General features: G+C 39.2%; 1 protein-coding gene across 2 annotated transcripts in view; it reads right to left on the reverse strand.

Annotated features, from left to right (window-relative positions):
• The window catches only part of CDH18 (cadherin 18), a gene marked incomplete at its 5' end in the record, with an annotated part of 209,102 nt that overhangs the window by 17,988 nt on the left and 173,448 nt on the right, over positions 1-17,666 (reverse strand). For both annotated transcript variants that reach the window (XM_081323254.1, XM_081323253.1), the window contains one exon: positions 1,945-2,066. In XM_081323254.1, coding sequence (XP_081179380.1) covers positions 1,945-2,066 — 122 coding nt within the window. The remainder of the gene's footprint in view (positions 1-1,944; positions 2,067-17,666) is intronic.

Raw genomic sequence — 17,666 nt, forward strand, 5'->3', positions numbered from 1 at the left:
CAAATCAAGACAGCAGACTAAAAAGCAGAGACATCACCCTGCCAACAAAAGTGTATATAGTCAAGGCTATGGTCTTCCCAGTTGCAATGTATGGCTGTGAAAACTGGACCATAAGAAAGGCTGAGCACCAAAGAATTGAGGCCTTTGAACTAGGGTGCTGGAGAAGACTCCTGCGAGTCCTTTGGACTGCAAGGCTTTCAAACTGGTCAGTCCTAGAGGAGATCAACCCTGACTGCTTTTTAGAAGGCCAGATCCTGAAGTTGAAACTTAAAATACTTTGGCCACCTAATGAGAAGGAAGGACTCACTGGAGAAGAGCCTAATGCTGGGAAAGATTGAGGGCAAGAGAAGAAGGGGACAACAGAGAATGAGGTAGCTGGATGGAGTCACTGAAGCAGTAGGTGTGAGCTTAAATGGACTCCAGAAGATAGTAGAGGACAGGAACACCTTGAGGAATGTTGTCCATGGGGTCGTGATGGGTCGGACATGACTTCGCAACTAACAACAACAACAACAACACATGAAAAATTGGGGCATTTATTTGAAATACATTTGTGCCTTTAAGTTAGTTTTGAATCATAGTAACTGTCCTCCTCCCACAATTTTCTTAGTAGTATTTTTCAGAAGTAACTTGCCCATTCTTCCTCTTTTTCCTCCTTTTTTGCTCTAAGATTCTTATCCTGTCCTTTTTTTCACATACAACTCAAAGCAGCAACCATACCCATTTCTGTATTCCTCCTCCTATTTTCTTCTCAACAGCCCAGGAAGATGAATTGGGCTGTGAGACCACAACTGACCCATGGTTTTAAAAGGTTTTAGAACTTACGGTCTCCTGGGTTCTAGCCTGATTCATCAACCACTATGTGAGATGTGAAATGACAGAGTTTGAAAAGAAGCCAAAAGAATCTTGATGGAATTATAGAATGTTCTCAGAGTAGAAAATTCCATTTTCCAGTAGAGTCAGAAAAAACTACTGGAACAATGACACCAATGAGATATACTCCGAACAGATGAAAATCCCCATTTCTAGAAAAGAGTCATAAATGAGTTCTTTTCACCCACAATGTCAATCTCTGGATGGTGTTGCTAATTCACTGCAACAGCAGTTGATATGATTTCCACATGCCTACTTATGCATTGCCAAGGCAAAATGATTAAATCAGAAAAACAGAAACACTGGGGATTGTTATTTCCCCAATTATAAGTTGGGCCAGAAGTGCAACATGAGCAAAAATCTGACAGCTACTGTATGCAATTCATTTTATCCCATACAAAGTGAAGACAAATTGTGGGTATGACATTGTCCAAGCTGGGAAGGAAAATGTTAGGTCTCTGTGCTTGAGTTTTGGGTGGGGAACCTCTGCCTATGCCCCTGCATCTGAAGATTACTTTAATATAAATATCTATTCATTTAATTAAATGCATTATCATTCACTATGAATGTTGTCAAAACTTTTAAACAGTCACAAGGAGACCCACATTTCCCCTTCCCCCACTTGAGACATTTGCAGAACAGTTCTCAGGCATAAAATTGGAAAAAAAATCAGGGAATCAAACAATGAATATGGAGCAAGCCTCTTTTAGATAATATTCTAGCCAAGTATTTTGTTCATTATTGTAGCATTACTGAGATTTTAATATGAAATGCTTAATATGCCAGAATATTAAATATTAAAATAAATGCATAAATGCATCAAAGAATTAAGTCTTCTGTAATTAGTAACTGACCTGGCTGGGCTTTGCATTCTCACAGACAATGACATCGTAATCTCTGGCAAGCTCTGGAGGGTTGTCATTAACATCAAGAATTTTAATTTCAATTTTGTTCATTATTGTAGCATTACTGAGATTTTAATATGAAATGCTTAATATGCCAGAATATTAAATATTAAAATAAATGCATAAATGCATCAAAGAATTAAGTCTTCTGTAATTAGTAACTGACCTGGCTGGGCTTTGCATTCTCACAGACAATGACATCATAATCTCTGGCAAGCTCTGGAGGGTTGTCATTAACATCAAGAATTTTAATTTCAACAGGGACATGGCTCAAGAGTGCAGGGTTGTCTGTAAAAAAAAGAAAGAAAGAAAACCCAAACATTTTTAATACATACACATGTGCAAATAAAGTGAATTAGCAATTTTAGAATCCATTCAGACTGCCAAAGCTTGTCTTTCCCTGGTACTCTCCATGGTCCTGAAAGAAGTGGGAAAGTAATTCACGACAAACATGTGCTTCAGAAGACGGTTTGTAAAATGTAGGATGTGACTTGCTATAGAAAAAAAGAAACTTTTTCAGAGTGTATTGCATATTCTTACGTTATCAAGAAAGCAATAATCAGCTATTTTCATTAGAGCTTATAATTTAATATATAATAAATAATTAAGAACTCTTATCTGTTAAAGCACTGAAAAAATCAATTAAAATATGAACAGGTTAAGGAACCTTTTACACATGATAGGCTTCTTCTGTTGCTTTTGTTTTGGAAACATTAGTAGTAGTAACACATAATAAATATGAAACCACTCTGATATTGATTTTGTTTTAAAAAAAGAATATAAAATTAAAATAAGTAGGCAAATGAATCACAAATAAGCACAAAAGAATATGGGGAGGGTGCTATTCCCCCTACTGAAAAAGAGAAAATCTCCATCTATTCCTATCTTGATATGAAAACATTCAACCATCCCAATCTTTTGGTTGCTGTTGTCACTGAAACAATCCATTCCATAAATTTCATTATTTTAGGCATCTTAGGTGCCTGCCTTACAAAAAATAGGCAGAGAATAAATACATGAAGATCTGATTCATATTTCTGCACACACATAATTTGCTTACTTTTTGAAATACTCGATCAATGGCATTTTAATAGAACTTTATTGAATTTCAAAAAATATAAAATACAACAAAACAAGGAAAAATAAAAGGAAAAAAGGAAAGGAGAAGGGAAAAAGCAAAATTGGCTGGTGCGGACAAAAGGTGAAAAAGCTATAGAGAAAAATAATAGCTAACTTTCTTTGGTACAGACACAAAGATAAAATAGAATGATCTTTTGAACTAGAATAAACCACAGCACACAGTACTTCTTTAATAATAATAAACACTTCTAGTCATAAAATCCCAAGGTTAAAATTTAGTTTCTTTTAGTTTCAAGCAAGTCCAAAAGTGGTTTCCAAGTAGAAATGAAACTAGAGAAAGTCTATTATTTAATTAGAGTAGTCAATTTTGCCATCTCCAACTATATTAACTTCACTATTTATCCATTGTGGGCATTTGTGATTGTGGTACTGACAGCAATACATCTCAAGATAAAACCATTTTAGTCTTATTGACTAACATTTGAATTGTTTTATGTTTTGTTGTGGTTGAATTGTATGAGATTCTAAATTGCTTTGTATTACAACCTTATACCTCTTTATTTAGGAATAAATACCAGTGAATTGGAATTGGAAATAGTTCTGAGTAAGCATGAATAGTAATGGATGTATGAATGTTATCTACCTCATTCACAAACATCTACATTTTTAAAATATTATTCAATGTTTAATACTGGTACACTTGTAGACTTTATTTTCAAATCCTATTTTCTCTTTCTGAGACACAAAACACAAAAACATTGCCTTAAAGAACAGTTTTAGTGGGTTTCCCCCCATATATAGCATATTGAAATAGAATTTATTTTTAAAAATGTTAAAACAAATTTTACATTTAAATTTTAAACAGCAGGAAGTCCATAATGCTGAAATTCTTCAGCATGCTTGAATCAATATGCTGAAATCAATTCTATGCAGTTTTTACTATTTTCTGCTTTTCGCTGAATGGATCGTTCTTACTTTGCTCCCTTTGAGAAATATGAACAATCAACTAATTAGGAAAAAAACCCCCACATCTTAGCAGGATCAAGTTGTATCGTTACCTTATGTTTGAATGCTCTTTTGCTCCCATGGTAAATTATAAATGTAAAATGAAGCAAGAAACAGGAACAACATAGAAAGAATTTGCCCTTTAAATAATTCACCAAACAAAAACAAATCTCCAATAAATTAGCCACCAGGACAAACAAAACAGTTTTATTAGCACTCCCGTTGAATAGGCAATCATCCAGTAATCTCTGCCAAATACAAGGCAGGTTAGGAGATTAACATGCTGTAACCATTATATGTGCAAATGAATATTACATTATGCATTGGAGTTGCAATCCTGTAATAAAGTTTGAATAATGAAAGGTTGAACTCGTTTACTTTAATTATCTGGTACCAGATGTATCAGCCTGATAATTTACTATGATGATGTAGTACTGGAAGACCAGAAACCAAACAGAATTGGTCAGTTTGCCCCTGGATTTAAGTTTTTCTCATTTTAAACATTAATAAATGTCATGGAAAATGGACAGCCTGCTTTTTAAAAACAAAAATATTTCTTCTTCTGAAAATATGCTTGTAATCTGCAAACTGATATACTGCAATTCAGAACTTTCTACCTGGAATAGATTTCTCTATTTCACCACTCTCTGGGATTCCCATCTTACATTTTTTGTATATTCTTGAATTAAGAGAGTTTTTTGGGGGAGGGAATGAGATACATAAAATTGTGACTAATTGGTACAGAGGTGAATGTGAGTTTTATTAAAGCCTTTGCTATTGTTTGTCCAAACACTAACATGCTGCCAGAATAGCCTAAAAGACTAAAATCACCAGGAAAAGGACCCAGAAAAATATCTCAGGAGAGCCTAAACCTCTAGCTCTTGTATATAAAAAACTGAAGAGTTTCCGACATAAATATTTAGAATTTGCCAGAACTTTGGAATAAGGAGGTGTAATATCTTGCTTTATCAAACCAGTGGCCTCCCATTTTATTAATTTATCGAAAACTTTTTTTAATGATTATTGTACAATGCAGTGGATACTCAAAAATGGTATTTAAGCATTTTATAGAGATTTGTTATAGATTTGAAGGAAGTTTTAACACATACAGCTCTCCAGATGTCTCATTTCGTTTTAGGAGGATACAGTTTACCTTTCCTTGATACAACTGCCCCATAAACCCCAACTTTCAGTGAAATAATTTGTCTCTCACCTCTGTTTGTTTGTTTGTTTGTTTGTTTGCATACGTTCAAGCAAAAGCTATACAGCCATCTCTCTCTAGTATGCTTTTATTTGGATTTTGTGCTTGGTAAGGATTTGTTCAATGAGGTGAATCTAAATCTATCATTCTGTAAGTTTCCAAACAGGTGTCTTCTGGATGATTGCATGGAAACTTCCAAAAGCCACAATTAGAATCCCTCAGCACGCTGGCTGAGGAATTCTGGGAGTTGAAGACCACAAGTCATAAAAGGGCCAAGTTTGAAGACCCCTGTTCTAAATCGATGGGGAAAACAAGTAAATATGTTTTTCAAATGAATATACAGTGGCACCTTGGTACTCAACTGCTTTGAAACTCATTGAATTTGGTACACAACATATTTTGATGTGAAAATTTTGTCCTGGTATTCATCATGTTTGGTAATCAATGCCCAACCTAGAACCTGTTGGTGTTGGCTACCTTGTGACTCAGTACATTATTCCTTATGGGAAAAATTTGTTTGGAACTCATCATTTCTTGTACATATCACACTTTGCGGAATCAATTAATGAGGAGTACTGAGGTACCAGTTTTGAATAGCTCAGCTGGAATACTGTCACCTCCACTAGCTTTGTAGTTGCTCAGCTTTTCTAATAGCTCAGCAGAGCTATTCAAACTCTTAAAAGATGATGCAGTAAAAGTGCTACACTCAATTTGCCAGCAAATTTGAAAAACTCAACAGTGGCCACAGGATTGGAAAAGATCAGTTTACATTCCAATTCCAAAGAAAGGCAGTGCCAAAGAATGTTCAAACTATCGCACCATTGCACTCATTTCTCATGCTAGTAAAGTTATGCTTAAAATCCTACAAGCTAGACTTCAGCAGTATGTGGATCGAGAACTACCAGAAGTACAGGCAGAATTTCAAAGAGGCAGAGGAACTAGAGATCAAATTGCCAACATACGCTGGATCATGGAGAAAGCTAGAGAGTTCCAGAAAAACATCTACTTCTGCTTCATTGACTATGCTAAAGCCTTTGATTGTGTGGATCATAACAAACTGTGGCAAGTTCTTAAAGAGATGGGCGTACCAGACCATCTTATTTGTCTCTTGAGAAACCTATATGAGGGCCAAGAAGCAACAGTGAGAACTGGACACGGAACCACTGATTGGTTCAAAATTGGGAAAGGAGTCCGGCAAGGCCGTATACTGTCGCCCTGCCTATTTAACTTATATGCAGAGCACATCATGAGAAAGACAGGGCTAGATGAATCAAAAGTTGGAATTAAGATTGCCGGCAGAAATATTAACAACCTAAGATATGCAGATGATACCACTCTAATGGCAGAAAGTGAAGAGGAACTAAAGAGCCTCTTGTTGCGGGTGAAGAAGGAGAGTGCAAAACTTGGGTTGAAACTTAACATTAAGAAAACCAAGATCATGGCATCCAGCCCTCTCAAATAGATGGGGAAGAAATGGAGGTAGTGACAGATTTTATTTTCCTGGGCTCCAAGATCACTGCAGATGGGGACTGTAGCCAAGAAATTAAAAGACACTTGCTCCTGGGGAGGAAAGCCATGGCAAATCTATACAGCACACTAAAAAGCAGAGACATCACCCTGTCAACAAATGTGTGTATAGTCAAGGCTATGGTCTTCCCAGTTGCAATGTATGGCAGTGAAAGCTTGACCATAAAAAAGGCTGAGCGCCAATGAATTGAGGCCTTTGAACTATGGTGGTGGAGAAGACTCCTGCGAGTCCCTTGGACTGCAAGGCGATCAAACCGGTCAGTCCTAGAGGAGATCAACCCTGAGTGCTCTTTAGAAGGCCAGATCCTGAAGCTAAAACTCAAATACTTTGACCACCTAATGAGAAGGAAGGACTCAGTGAAGAAGAGCCTAATGCTGGGAAAGATTGAGGGCAAGAGAAGAAGAAGACGACAGAGAATGAGGTGGCTGGATGGAGTCACTGAAGCAGTAGGCGTCAGCTTAAATGTACTCCAGAAGATGGTAGAGCACAGGAAGGCCTGGAGGAACGTTGTCCATAGGATCGCGATGGCTTGGACACGACTTCGCAGCTAACAACAACTGTATGGGAAACCATACAGGTACCACTGTATGGGAAAAACTGAAACATAGTGAATATTCATTTTTATACCATCCATTACTTTAATTTCACTTTTCTTGTTAAAGATTCTGCCTCCTTTTGTCCTTGGGTTACATTGTCACAGAGTTTAAACTGCTTTTTTCAATAATTTTTGTTCAGCTGTAATGTCTCTCATGGTCCACAGGTGTCACTTCAGCATTCTTTACCAGAATTGACTCATTGGCAGACACACTTTAAACAATTTGGCATCATTGTGGACACTGTCTTTTACAGTGCCCTCCTTCCACCCCCCCACCCCCGGCAAAATGCATCTCAACCTTGCATTTGACAGTTATAGTCTACTGCTGGTGTTTGGACTGTAGTATTGTGATATTTGAATGAAAGATTATTCTCTGCACAAGTTAACAGCAAACGGAAAATATTTCAGAGGAATAAGGCTAGCACTATATAAACACCTTGTTTTATCATATTGATTAACCTAATAGAAATATTTCAATGGGGACTTGTTTTTTCTTTCTTCCTTTTTCAACTGTTTTGAGAGAAAAATAAAAATCTATAGGGAACACAGAGGAATATGTTTTTTGCCTGATTTTTTTTTTGCAGTTTTTCACATGTTTCATACTTCTGAATGCTCACTTGCTCTTAAAAAAATCCCCATAAAATAAAGAGAAAGATAAACAACCAGAGTAATAACTAAATTAGAGGAGAGGGTGGAAACAGACCAGCACTTAGGCTTCTGGCAATCTTTTGTAGCAAATCTTGGAAAAAATGAAAACCAAACAAAACAAAATCAACCTTTCTCCTTCCCTTCCTTATAGGGCCACAAATTAGGATGTTGACTGTGTTTTATAAAATTATACCATTTTAGAATACTGTTGTGAGTTTACAGGGGAAACTTCTTTATGGTCATTTTTGTTATGTGTTGGCATTTCAGGGTCTTAAGAGCTAAATAAAGCCTAAAGTAATCTGTCATTTTTCTTCTCCAATAATTTATTATCCTCCAATACATTCCTCTAAACCTCATCAGTAGGCTTTCTGCTCTCCTGTCTAGCAACGTCTTTACAAAGAAAACAAAAATCTGAATGAATGATAGTCACACAAACAATCCATTTCAAATCGCTTTCTAAAATATACAGCTATTGCTAGAGAACCTTTTGTGTAATTTTCTTTGATACTGAAATTTCAAACTTTGCCTGCCTGAAAACGGACACACCACAATTGTGTGCATTTTGCAAAATTTATTTTCTAGTTATTTGAAGCTATTTTTGTGTGAGACTGTAATATAAGGCTAGGTACAAAATAGAAAGTATTTTATTGCAACTAGAGGATTTCTTTTATTCTTGAGGGGAGACTCCTTATTTATATTTTTTTTCCGATAGAAGGTAACAAGGTAGCAATTCCCTCCCTCTATACAAAGACAATCTTTCAACCAAATAATACCACTGACTTTGATTTATCACCTCTGCAAAAATAAATTGCTTTGACAATGTTTCCTTTGTCTTTGACAACTCTCTGAAAGAATCCACACATGGTTTAAGGTAGTCTTCCCCATGAGATCTGGTATCCTCTGGGGATGCACTGGATTACAATTCCCATCTTCCAAAACCATACCAGGAAAAGCCTGGCTTAGCCAATATTTTCCTTAACCATGTTTTAGAGATCAGGAGAATGTTTGTTTGTTTTTTTCTCTTCCACACCTTTTCCTGTTTTCTTTTTATTTATGGTATTCTCCAAACATGTACAATAATGTGGAAAGGTGCTTTGCAGGGATATGAATGTAGCCCCTACCTGCACCTTTTTCATAGGACTGGAAGGAACCTTATAGGTCTTATAGGTCCCTCCCCAAGGCTGGAAATCTTACACTGTCTCAGACAAATAGCTGTCCAATCCAGCCATATTTTTCTACAGAATCTAATCCTAACTAAACATGGCCTGGAACCAAGCTTTTGCAACCTCGTTTTAAACTCTTATTTTAAAAGCTGATTATTTCCAAGCCTCTGCTGATATCAGCCACAATTTAACCCATCCTTTTCCTGAAATGCATCAAATGCAGAAATATGCCAGTATGACTGCCAGTATTTTTTTTCCCTAGCTGATACACTTCTAAAGGTGGAGAACACTTAAGGAAAAATGTTACAGTTTCCTACATAATAATAAAGAGGGGGGAAGAAAAAAACAACAACCCTTGAGTTTGATTCCTGATATTTTCACGGACACACCTCTGTCAGGATTTTTGGCCACGACACAATGATACAAATGGTTTTTAATTTCCTAGTCTAGTTTATAGCCCTTAAAATTTCTAGTGGCCACCTATTCAAGTTTACAAGATTAGCCACAAGAGTTTGCTCTCTAAACAATTCCCTAAACTTCTCTGAGCTGTGGCAACTATTCCTTTCTGACACCATAACAGTGTTTGCTTTGGAGGTCCCGCTCCAATGTTTATACATCTTTTTCCTTAATTGTCTCTGCTTGCCCATTAGACGTCCAATCACATATCTTAAAGAACTAGTAACTGAAATTTCTCAAGCACTATTCTTTTTTTATGTGTCTCAACAGGACAGGAAAATGCAAAGGAATAGTGTTTCAACTACACTGCCATAACCAGCATCTTGCCTCTTTTGATCACCACACACATTTGGTGTGTCTCTTATATATATATGAGATGTAAAAAAACCCCAAAAACCTCTGCTTCTAGTTTTGAATATTGTTAGACAATTGTAGACATTTTATCTGATACTGATTGGTGCAGGATTCAAGAAAGAGTACAAGTCTTTTTTGTCTATTAAAAATAAACTGAAATTAAATAATTACTCACTTGGATGAAAGGGACATAGGATTAAGAGTCTTCATTAACAGTAACAATTTCATGAAAATGAAATTCCTCATCATTGAAATAAAATGAGTTTTGTTAACAATGAACTGAAATAAATACTGAAATAAGACAAAGATAGCTACTTGCCCTAGTTTAGTGGTTTGACTGCTATAGCTATGCATGCTTCAAAAACAATTTCTAAGAAGTGTTGTGGACTTTGTGCAACTGAGACCCTCTCTGCTATGTATTACAGCATGCACATCTTTTTTTCCAGCATCCAATTTTACTTCAAAGAAGTTGTGTGTGCTTTACATAATAAAGAGGTTTTTGTGTTTATACCTGGATATAAACATGTCTTCCAAATCATTGTTCATTATGGAGAGGCCTATTAATTGATGTTGAAGAAAACAAGCCAGGATTAGAACTCACAATTTGAAGTTATTTGCTTCCATAAAGAAGCTCAGGCAATGCAATGGCCTTCTTAACTATAACACTGACACATTGGTCAGAATGGATGGAAAGTGCAGTTCAAAACATTGAGAAGATACCAGACTACGTCTGCTGATCAAAAGCAACATCCAAGATTAAAGACAATTTTATTTGTCAGATATATATAGATGCCTATCTCACAAATGACTTGACTCTGGATGGCATAGAACAATGCTAACAACAATTTGTCTGGGCGTATACATTAAAACATGCAGCAAACTGAAAATGGAAGCACAGGGGTTTTTAAAAAATATTTTTTAGCTTTTACAAGCTACAAGAATTTACCATTAACTTACCAGCTTTTATAAATACAAATATAAAAATAATAGAAACTAAGAAAAATATCAAAAGTAAAAAGAGAAATTAAAAAGTGCAAAAAATAAACATATACCGTAATAATGAAAATATACATATAAAGAAATGACTTCCTCCTTCATCAAGAAAAGTAACTTAACACTGCTCTGATTGTTCAACAAAAATCCCTTCCCTCTCCTATCTCTTCTATTACCTATAAACAAGTATTTAAAGCTTCATCATTTGCTCTGGGTCAGCAAAAGTCCAGCATTATCACACACAACAGCACACATATTTTAACCTTCATCAATCCAACTTTATATTTTCTTTGCTGTTAACAATCTTGATTTTAATTCCTTTAAATAATATCCCAGCACTTGAATTTTCATTTTCTCTTTGTCTCTTCTCAAAAACTTAACAGCAAATATAAAACAATCTGTAAATCCAAAACAAACATGAACAGGTTATCCAAGTCACTCTTCTGGTTTGTTATTTGCACATTCTTTTTAATTACTAAGACATCAACTTATTTTATTCGCAAATCAAGTGTTGTATCTGGTTCCGTATATTTTTTGTAGCCTGGTATTTTTATATCCACTTCAAATCACCTTCAGCCTCAGTTTTGTCCAGCAACATCTGTTCCTTTCCTATAATTTCTTCATGTCTCATTTTTATCCTATCAGGCAATCTTGAGAGAAACATCTGTATGCATTTTTCTTGAAGTCTTCCATATTTAGAGTATTTTGTTCCATCTCTTCTCCTTTAATTATAGTTTTTAGTTCTTTCTGGTTCCTCTAGAGCAGGGGTGTCAAACTCAATTTCATTGAGGGCCGCAGCAGCATTGCGGTTGCCCTCAGGGGGCCGGTTGAGTGTGGCCTGGGTGGGCGTGGCCTACTGGGTGGGTGTGGCTAAAGTGCGTACGGCCTACTGGGTAGGCATGGCTAAAGTGCGTACGGCCTACTGGGTGGGCATGGCCAGCTCTACATCGTTCGCATCAAGGGTGCCTATGGGGGCCTGAGCAGGAATGGGACAGATCTGAGGGTCTCTGGCAGAAGGAGGGTCTCTGGGCCAGGGCCAAGGCAGTGGGGGCCGTTCCCTCACTGTTTCCGGGATGGCTTCGCGGGCCGCATGAAACCACTTCACGGGCCGGATCTGGCCCCCGGGCCTTGTGTTTGACATGTCTGCTCTACAGCAGGGGCCGGCAACCGGATTCGGTGAAAATGCCACTTGGAACCGGTTCCCTCACAAAAAGAAAAAAATTGGGAGCCGCAAAATGAGCACACGCATGCACATGCATGTGCACGTGCGCAGAACAGGGCTTCATTAAAGAGTGGAGCCTACCTAAGGTGAGACATGCACCGGCCCTGCCCCCATCAAGCTCTGGTATGGATGGCTCCGCCATGCTGGCTTCTCCTCCCCTCAGAAAAGACTGCTTCAAGGGAGCAGAGTAGGAGGCCAACGGGAAGATTTACTGTGGCAAATCTTCCGAGGCTGCTGCTCGGGCTTGCCTATCTCAGCCTGCTGCGGGATTGGGGTGGTTTTGTGGGATTTTTGCATGCAGTTTACTTGGTGGGGGAGGAGGAGGAGGAAGTGCAGAGCAGCCAATCAGAGCCCAGATTGTTTGCTTATTGAGAGAGAGAGAGAGAGAGAGAGAGAGAGAGAGAGAGAGAGAGAGAGAGAGAGAGAGAGAGAGAGAGAGAAGGAGGGAAGGAAGGAAGGAAGGAAGGAAGGAAGGAAGGAAGGAAGGAAGGAAGGAAGGAAGGAAGACAAGAAAGGAAGAAGGCAGGAAGAATATGGGAAGGAAGGAAGGAAAAAATAAAAAGAAAGAAAACAGTTGCCGCTTGACTCGCTGCGACCAGGTGTGTGGCATGGATGGCAGCTTTGCGTGGGCTGGCAGGGGGGGGCTTCTCCCTCTGGGGGTGGCAGGAGAAAGATGCATTCTCCAACCCCCTTCTCTGGGCTGGGCTGCAATCTCGCCCGCTGCTTCTCCGCCTCCTCCTTCCTCCTTCCCCCTTTTGCAGAAAAAAAGGAGAAGGCAGGGGGTTTTCATTCCTTGCCCAATCACAGTGTTTGCAAGAGAGGCAGAAGTGATCACCCTTTGGCAAGCAGGAAATCTTGCGGGTCTCCTTGTGAGGAAGGAAACCCCAGATAAGGGGCAAGCCAGGGAAAGTGTGTGTGTGGGGGGGAATCCCTGACTTCAATTCCCATGAAGTGATCACCCTTTGGCAAGCAGGAAATCTTGTGGGTCTCCTTGTGAGGAAGGAAACCCCAGATAAGGAGCAAGCCAGGGAAAGTGTGTGTGTGTGTGTGGGGGGGAATCCCTGGCTTCAATTCCCGTACAAGATTTCCTGCTTGCAAAAGGGCAATCACTTCTGCCTCTCTTGCAAGCACTGGGATTGGGCAAGGAAGGGAAACCCCCCTGCCTTCTCCTTTTTTCTGCAAGGGGGGGAGGAGGAAGGAGGAGGCGGAAAAGCAGCGGGCGAGATTGCAGCCCAGCCCAGAGAAGGGAAAGGAAGAGCGGGTTGGAGAATGCATCTTTCTCCCTCCACCCCCAGAGGCAGAACAAAGCAGAGGGGCAAAGAACATGGAGGGCGCTCAGAAGTTCGGAAGCCACTGAAGAAAGAGAAAGAAAGAAACCAGGAAGAAAAGGAAGGAAAATATAACCTTCAGCAATGCAGCATCCATGCAAAAGAAACTCATTCGCACTTATGTGAGCAGACACATGCCCCCACAAGCAGCTCCCCACCACAGCCTCCCCTAAGCCAAAAACCTCGCCGTGCCTTAATTGCAGGTGAAACTGTATTGTTCGGCGGGTTCCCGTTTAGAAAAAGGACAGAAGGCTTGAGTGAGATCAGCTGTTTATTCGTCTCCTCAGGAACAACTTAGCGCATTTCAAACCCCCTTATATAGTCCCGCTGGCAAACTCCTGGCCAATCCCTGTTTGTGGATTCTCCCGCTGCTTCCGCTCGACCAATCCCTGCCAACCGCCTGTGGAGCTGTCAGGTCGCAGCTGTTATCGGTAGCTGTCAGTGGTAGTCGTGTGTGGAGCTGTCAGCGGGAGCCGCCTGTGGAGCTGTCAGCTGTCAAAGAACTGTTAAACCTGCGAACTTATGTTTATAACTATTAAATCCCCTTAACAACATATATTACAGAAACCTGCCGAAAGCCCAACCAGCCCATGCAGAAGCGCTGCCTGCTCGCTTTTCCAGGGCACTCATCCAGCTTCTTTCCTCCCTTTTAGCAGCACCTCAGCACCTCTGCCTCACGCACGCATTTGTTCAGGCTCTGCTTGCCTGGCAAGCGGAGGAAATCTGCTCGGCCTCCCCTCTGGCCCCGAGCAGCACCTCTGCCTCGTGCGTGTGTTTCTTCAGCCTCCGCTTGCCTGGCAAGTGGAGGAAATCTGCTCGGCCTCCCCTCCAGCCGCAAGCAGCACCTCTGCTTCACCCGCGCGTTCAGTCAGCCTCCATGTCCCCCCCACACCCCATCTGACCGACCCACACACCTTTTTTCCAGCAGTCCTCAGTCTCTTCTTCTGCTGCCATGTGCAGTCCGAAGAAGAGGATTGTGGGCAGTCCCACAAACCAAAGAAGTTCAGCCAATCAATTCGCAAGATTTTTTTTTTCATGAGAAATTTGAATTGATTGGTTGAACTTTTTTTTTCAGACTGCACATGGCGGAGGACTGGGAGCCGCAGGTTGATGACCCGTGCTCTAGAGTCTAAACTTCAAAATCCCCTCTCTTCATGTTTTTCTCTAATCAACAACATTTTCCCATAGGAAGATTTTTTAATAAGTAATTTTAAATATTTCATTTTTTAAAAAAAATAAAACTCAAGCAACCCACAGGAAGGATTCTTGTAATTAATTTCAAAGTGATATTTCAACTCTATCTGGCTCCTTAATCAATTTATTGAGGTTCTAATCACCATTTCAATGTTCATTCCAAAATAAGAATTTTTAATTGGTAATTTCCAGAAGTGAAGTATGAAGTCCAGGATCTGTTTGAAGGCTCCAATTGAATCTTGGGCAAGATGGCAATTCTTCAGCTTCTATAATTGTAAATCCTTCAGAAACTGTTGTTTTATAGTCACTTAGTGGAAGGCTGTAATAGAGCATATATGAGTTGTCCCAAGTCTTCTTATCCTGAGATTCTGAGAAGCTGATCCATTTGCTAGCTCGTTGTCTGGCATGGTGACCAGTTCTACTGCCACAAAGCTATCTTCAGTTTGCCACAAAATCCCAGGAAATCACTAAAAACTTGGAAGCACAAGATTTAAAAAACAAATAAATTCTAGAGTACTGTAATTGGCATGTTTGCCATCTTGAGTTATGCATAAAAATAATAAAGTTGGGATATAAATTCATAAAAATAAAATAAAAGTTAATACTATAAACTATATATGTTTCTGTGGCAAAGTATAATGTTATAGCTCAGTATTAAAAGTTTAAATTCTGAAACCTGAGCATGTGCTACAATCACTTTTCTATTTCCACTGCAGCAACTTTTCAATTATAATGTAGTATTAATCATAAACAGATGTTCAAGGCTTAGCATTAGCTAAGATTTAATGCCTCACTGGGGTTTATTTCTGAAGTTGCATGACTTGTGGTAACCAGAAGGTAGAGGAAGTATCTGATGTAGCAATTTAGCACACACACACACACACACAAAATCACTGTCCTCTGCTTTAAACACTGCTTCCTCATGTGGTCCTTATATGGTACATAAGTGATAAATCAGAAAAGGCAAACAAGAATGTTAGCACTTTTCAAAAATAGAAATAGGATAGCTTAGATTGTTTATGCAATCAGATACAAGAAGGTAAACACTTTACAATTCTACTTAGATTGTGTATGTTTACATAATATAGAAAACATATAGAAAATGGGACACAGCATCTAGTCCAAAGTTTACACTTGTCTACTGACTGATTTTGGTGGAAGTTTAAATATACTTATTAACTGCTTTATTTTTCTTTTGCATTGTCACTGTCAATGACATTGGCAGAATTTGGAGGTACGGTCAAAACGACATCATTATAGAAACTGTATGCACTCTGTATTATAATATATGTTCCAAAGGAGTGCATTTTTTGATATAACACACATTTAAAAATTTGCCACATTTTACTGGATAATTACGGTTTGGGGTGTGTGTGTAGAGGAGAAATAAGAAGAAATACATTCAATGATGTGGTATAAACTTCATCCATTTCAAATTTGTATCATCTTAAAAAATACAAGTACCAAGGAGTGGAACTTGCATCATTTTGACAACTCTTGGCTTGCTGTGGTTGTATCTACATAACAACTGCATCTGTCACATTTTAAACAATTGAGTGCTTCCCCCAGAATACCCTTCTCTCCTTCAACTGCCATTAGTTTCCCCCCACCCCCCAGATTTTTCATCTTATAGCCCAGTACCTCATTGCTTCCATCCTATCACTGGACAATAGAAATATGTAATATCACATTTTAGCACAGAAATAAACAGCAGACAAGTTGCTACTGCTACCATTACCTTTAATATTATCACGAGAGCTGTAAGGAATAAATTTATTCCCTTCTTTTTTCTAGAAGAAGCATTCTTTTACACAGACTAATGCATGGATACATGATTCAGTATTATTATTATCTGGGAACTGAAATAGTTTCAAAGGGTATGGAAAATACTCATAAACAAGTTTTAAAATAATTTAACATGCCATTTTGAATTCCCTCTAACATTCTATACATATATACCCATAAATAATAAGAGCTTAAGAGAACACAAACAAATCTTAACAGAATACCAAATAATAACGCACATTGACACACTGGCTAGAGGCCCTAGCATTCCCTTGAGGCAGTCCTGACGGTCTGAAATTATATGCCTCCCTGGGTGGGAGGTTCAATCCTGAAGAAGACACTAGAGCTAGCCGACACAAATCAATCTTATCCTGAAAGGAGGGATTTCTGGAAAGTACCCTACCTTGACAAGAAAATAATACAGGTCAAACATCTGCCAGCAAAAACACAAGAGTCCTATCATTTGCTTTGCCTCTCAGACTTGAACTTCTTCTCCAACACAGTTTGCACCAGCTTTCAGGCGATTCTTATATCAACAGGTGGGGATCCTGATTGACTGTCCTCTACCTGCACTTGGGGAAATTGCTTATACAATTTAATCCTCCTTGAATAATGGGGTTGGAATTTTAAGATACTAAGTATGATTTTTTTTCTTACTTGAGTAAACCCATAACTGAGGAATCCAGAGACTATGGCAGGGATAGGCAAACTCGGCTCTTTTATGACTCATGGACTTCAACTCCTAGAATTCCTGAGTCAGCTGACTCAGGAATTCTGGGAATTGAAGTCCATGAGTCATAAAAGAGCCAAGGTTGCCTACCCCTGGACTATGGTATTGTGCTCTGGAAAGAGGTCCTAAAGCAACATCTGGTGTGGCTAAAAAGACCAATTTGAGAGTGGCAGTCCCTTCCACACTGAGGAGGCTCAGCCAATCTCAATGTACCATATTTTCCGGCGTATAAGACGACTGGGCATATAAGACGACCCCCGACTTTTGAGAAGATTTTCAAGATTTTTCGTCTTATACGCTGGAAAATACTTACATGCCAGTTGCCAAGTGTCTGACACAAGCCCGATTCAGCCCCGTCTGATGCAGATGGTGCAAAGCCTCCCTTTTGAAGCCCAAAGGGGCTTTTCCTTCCACCCACCCTTTGGAATAAACGCAAGAGCTGCGTTCACATGATGTGCTCTTCCAGGCCAGACTCTGCAAACGGCACGCCAGAAGCCGCAACCACCACAGGAACTCTGAGTCCCTGCCTTTTGGCAGCCTGCACGGCTGAGCGCAATCCGGCTTTGAGAGCACATTTGCAGACGGAGCAGCCGCCGCATCTGGAGC

This window comes from Vipera berus (assembly GCF_964194415.1).
Source record: "Vipera berus genome assembly, chromosome: 3".
NCBI classification, from domain to species: domain Eukaryota; kingdom Metazoa; phylum Chordata; class Lepidosauria; order Squamata; family Viperidae; genus Vipera; species Vipera berus.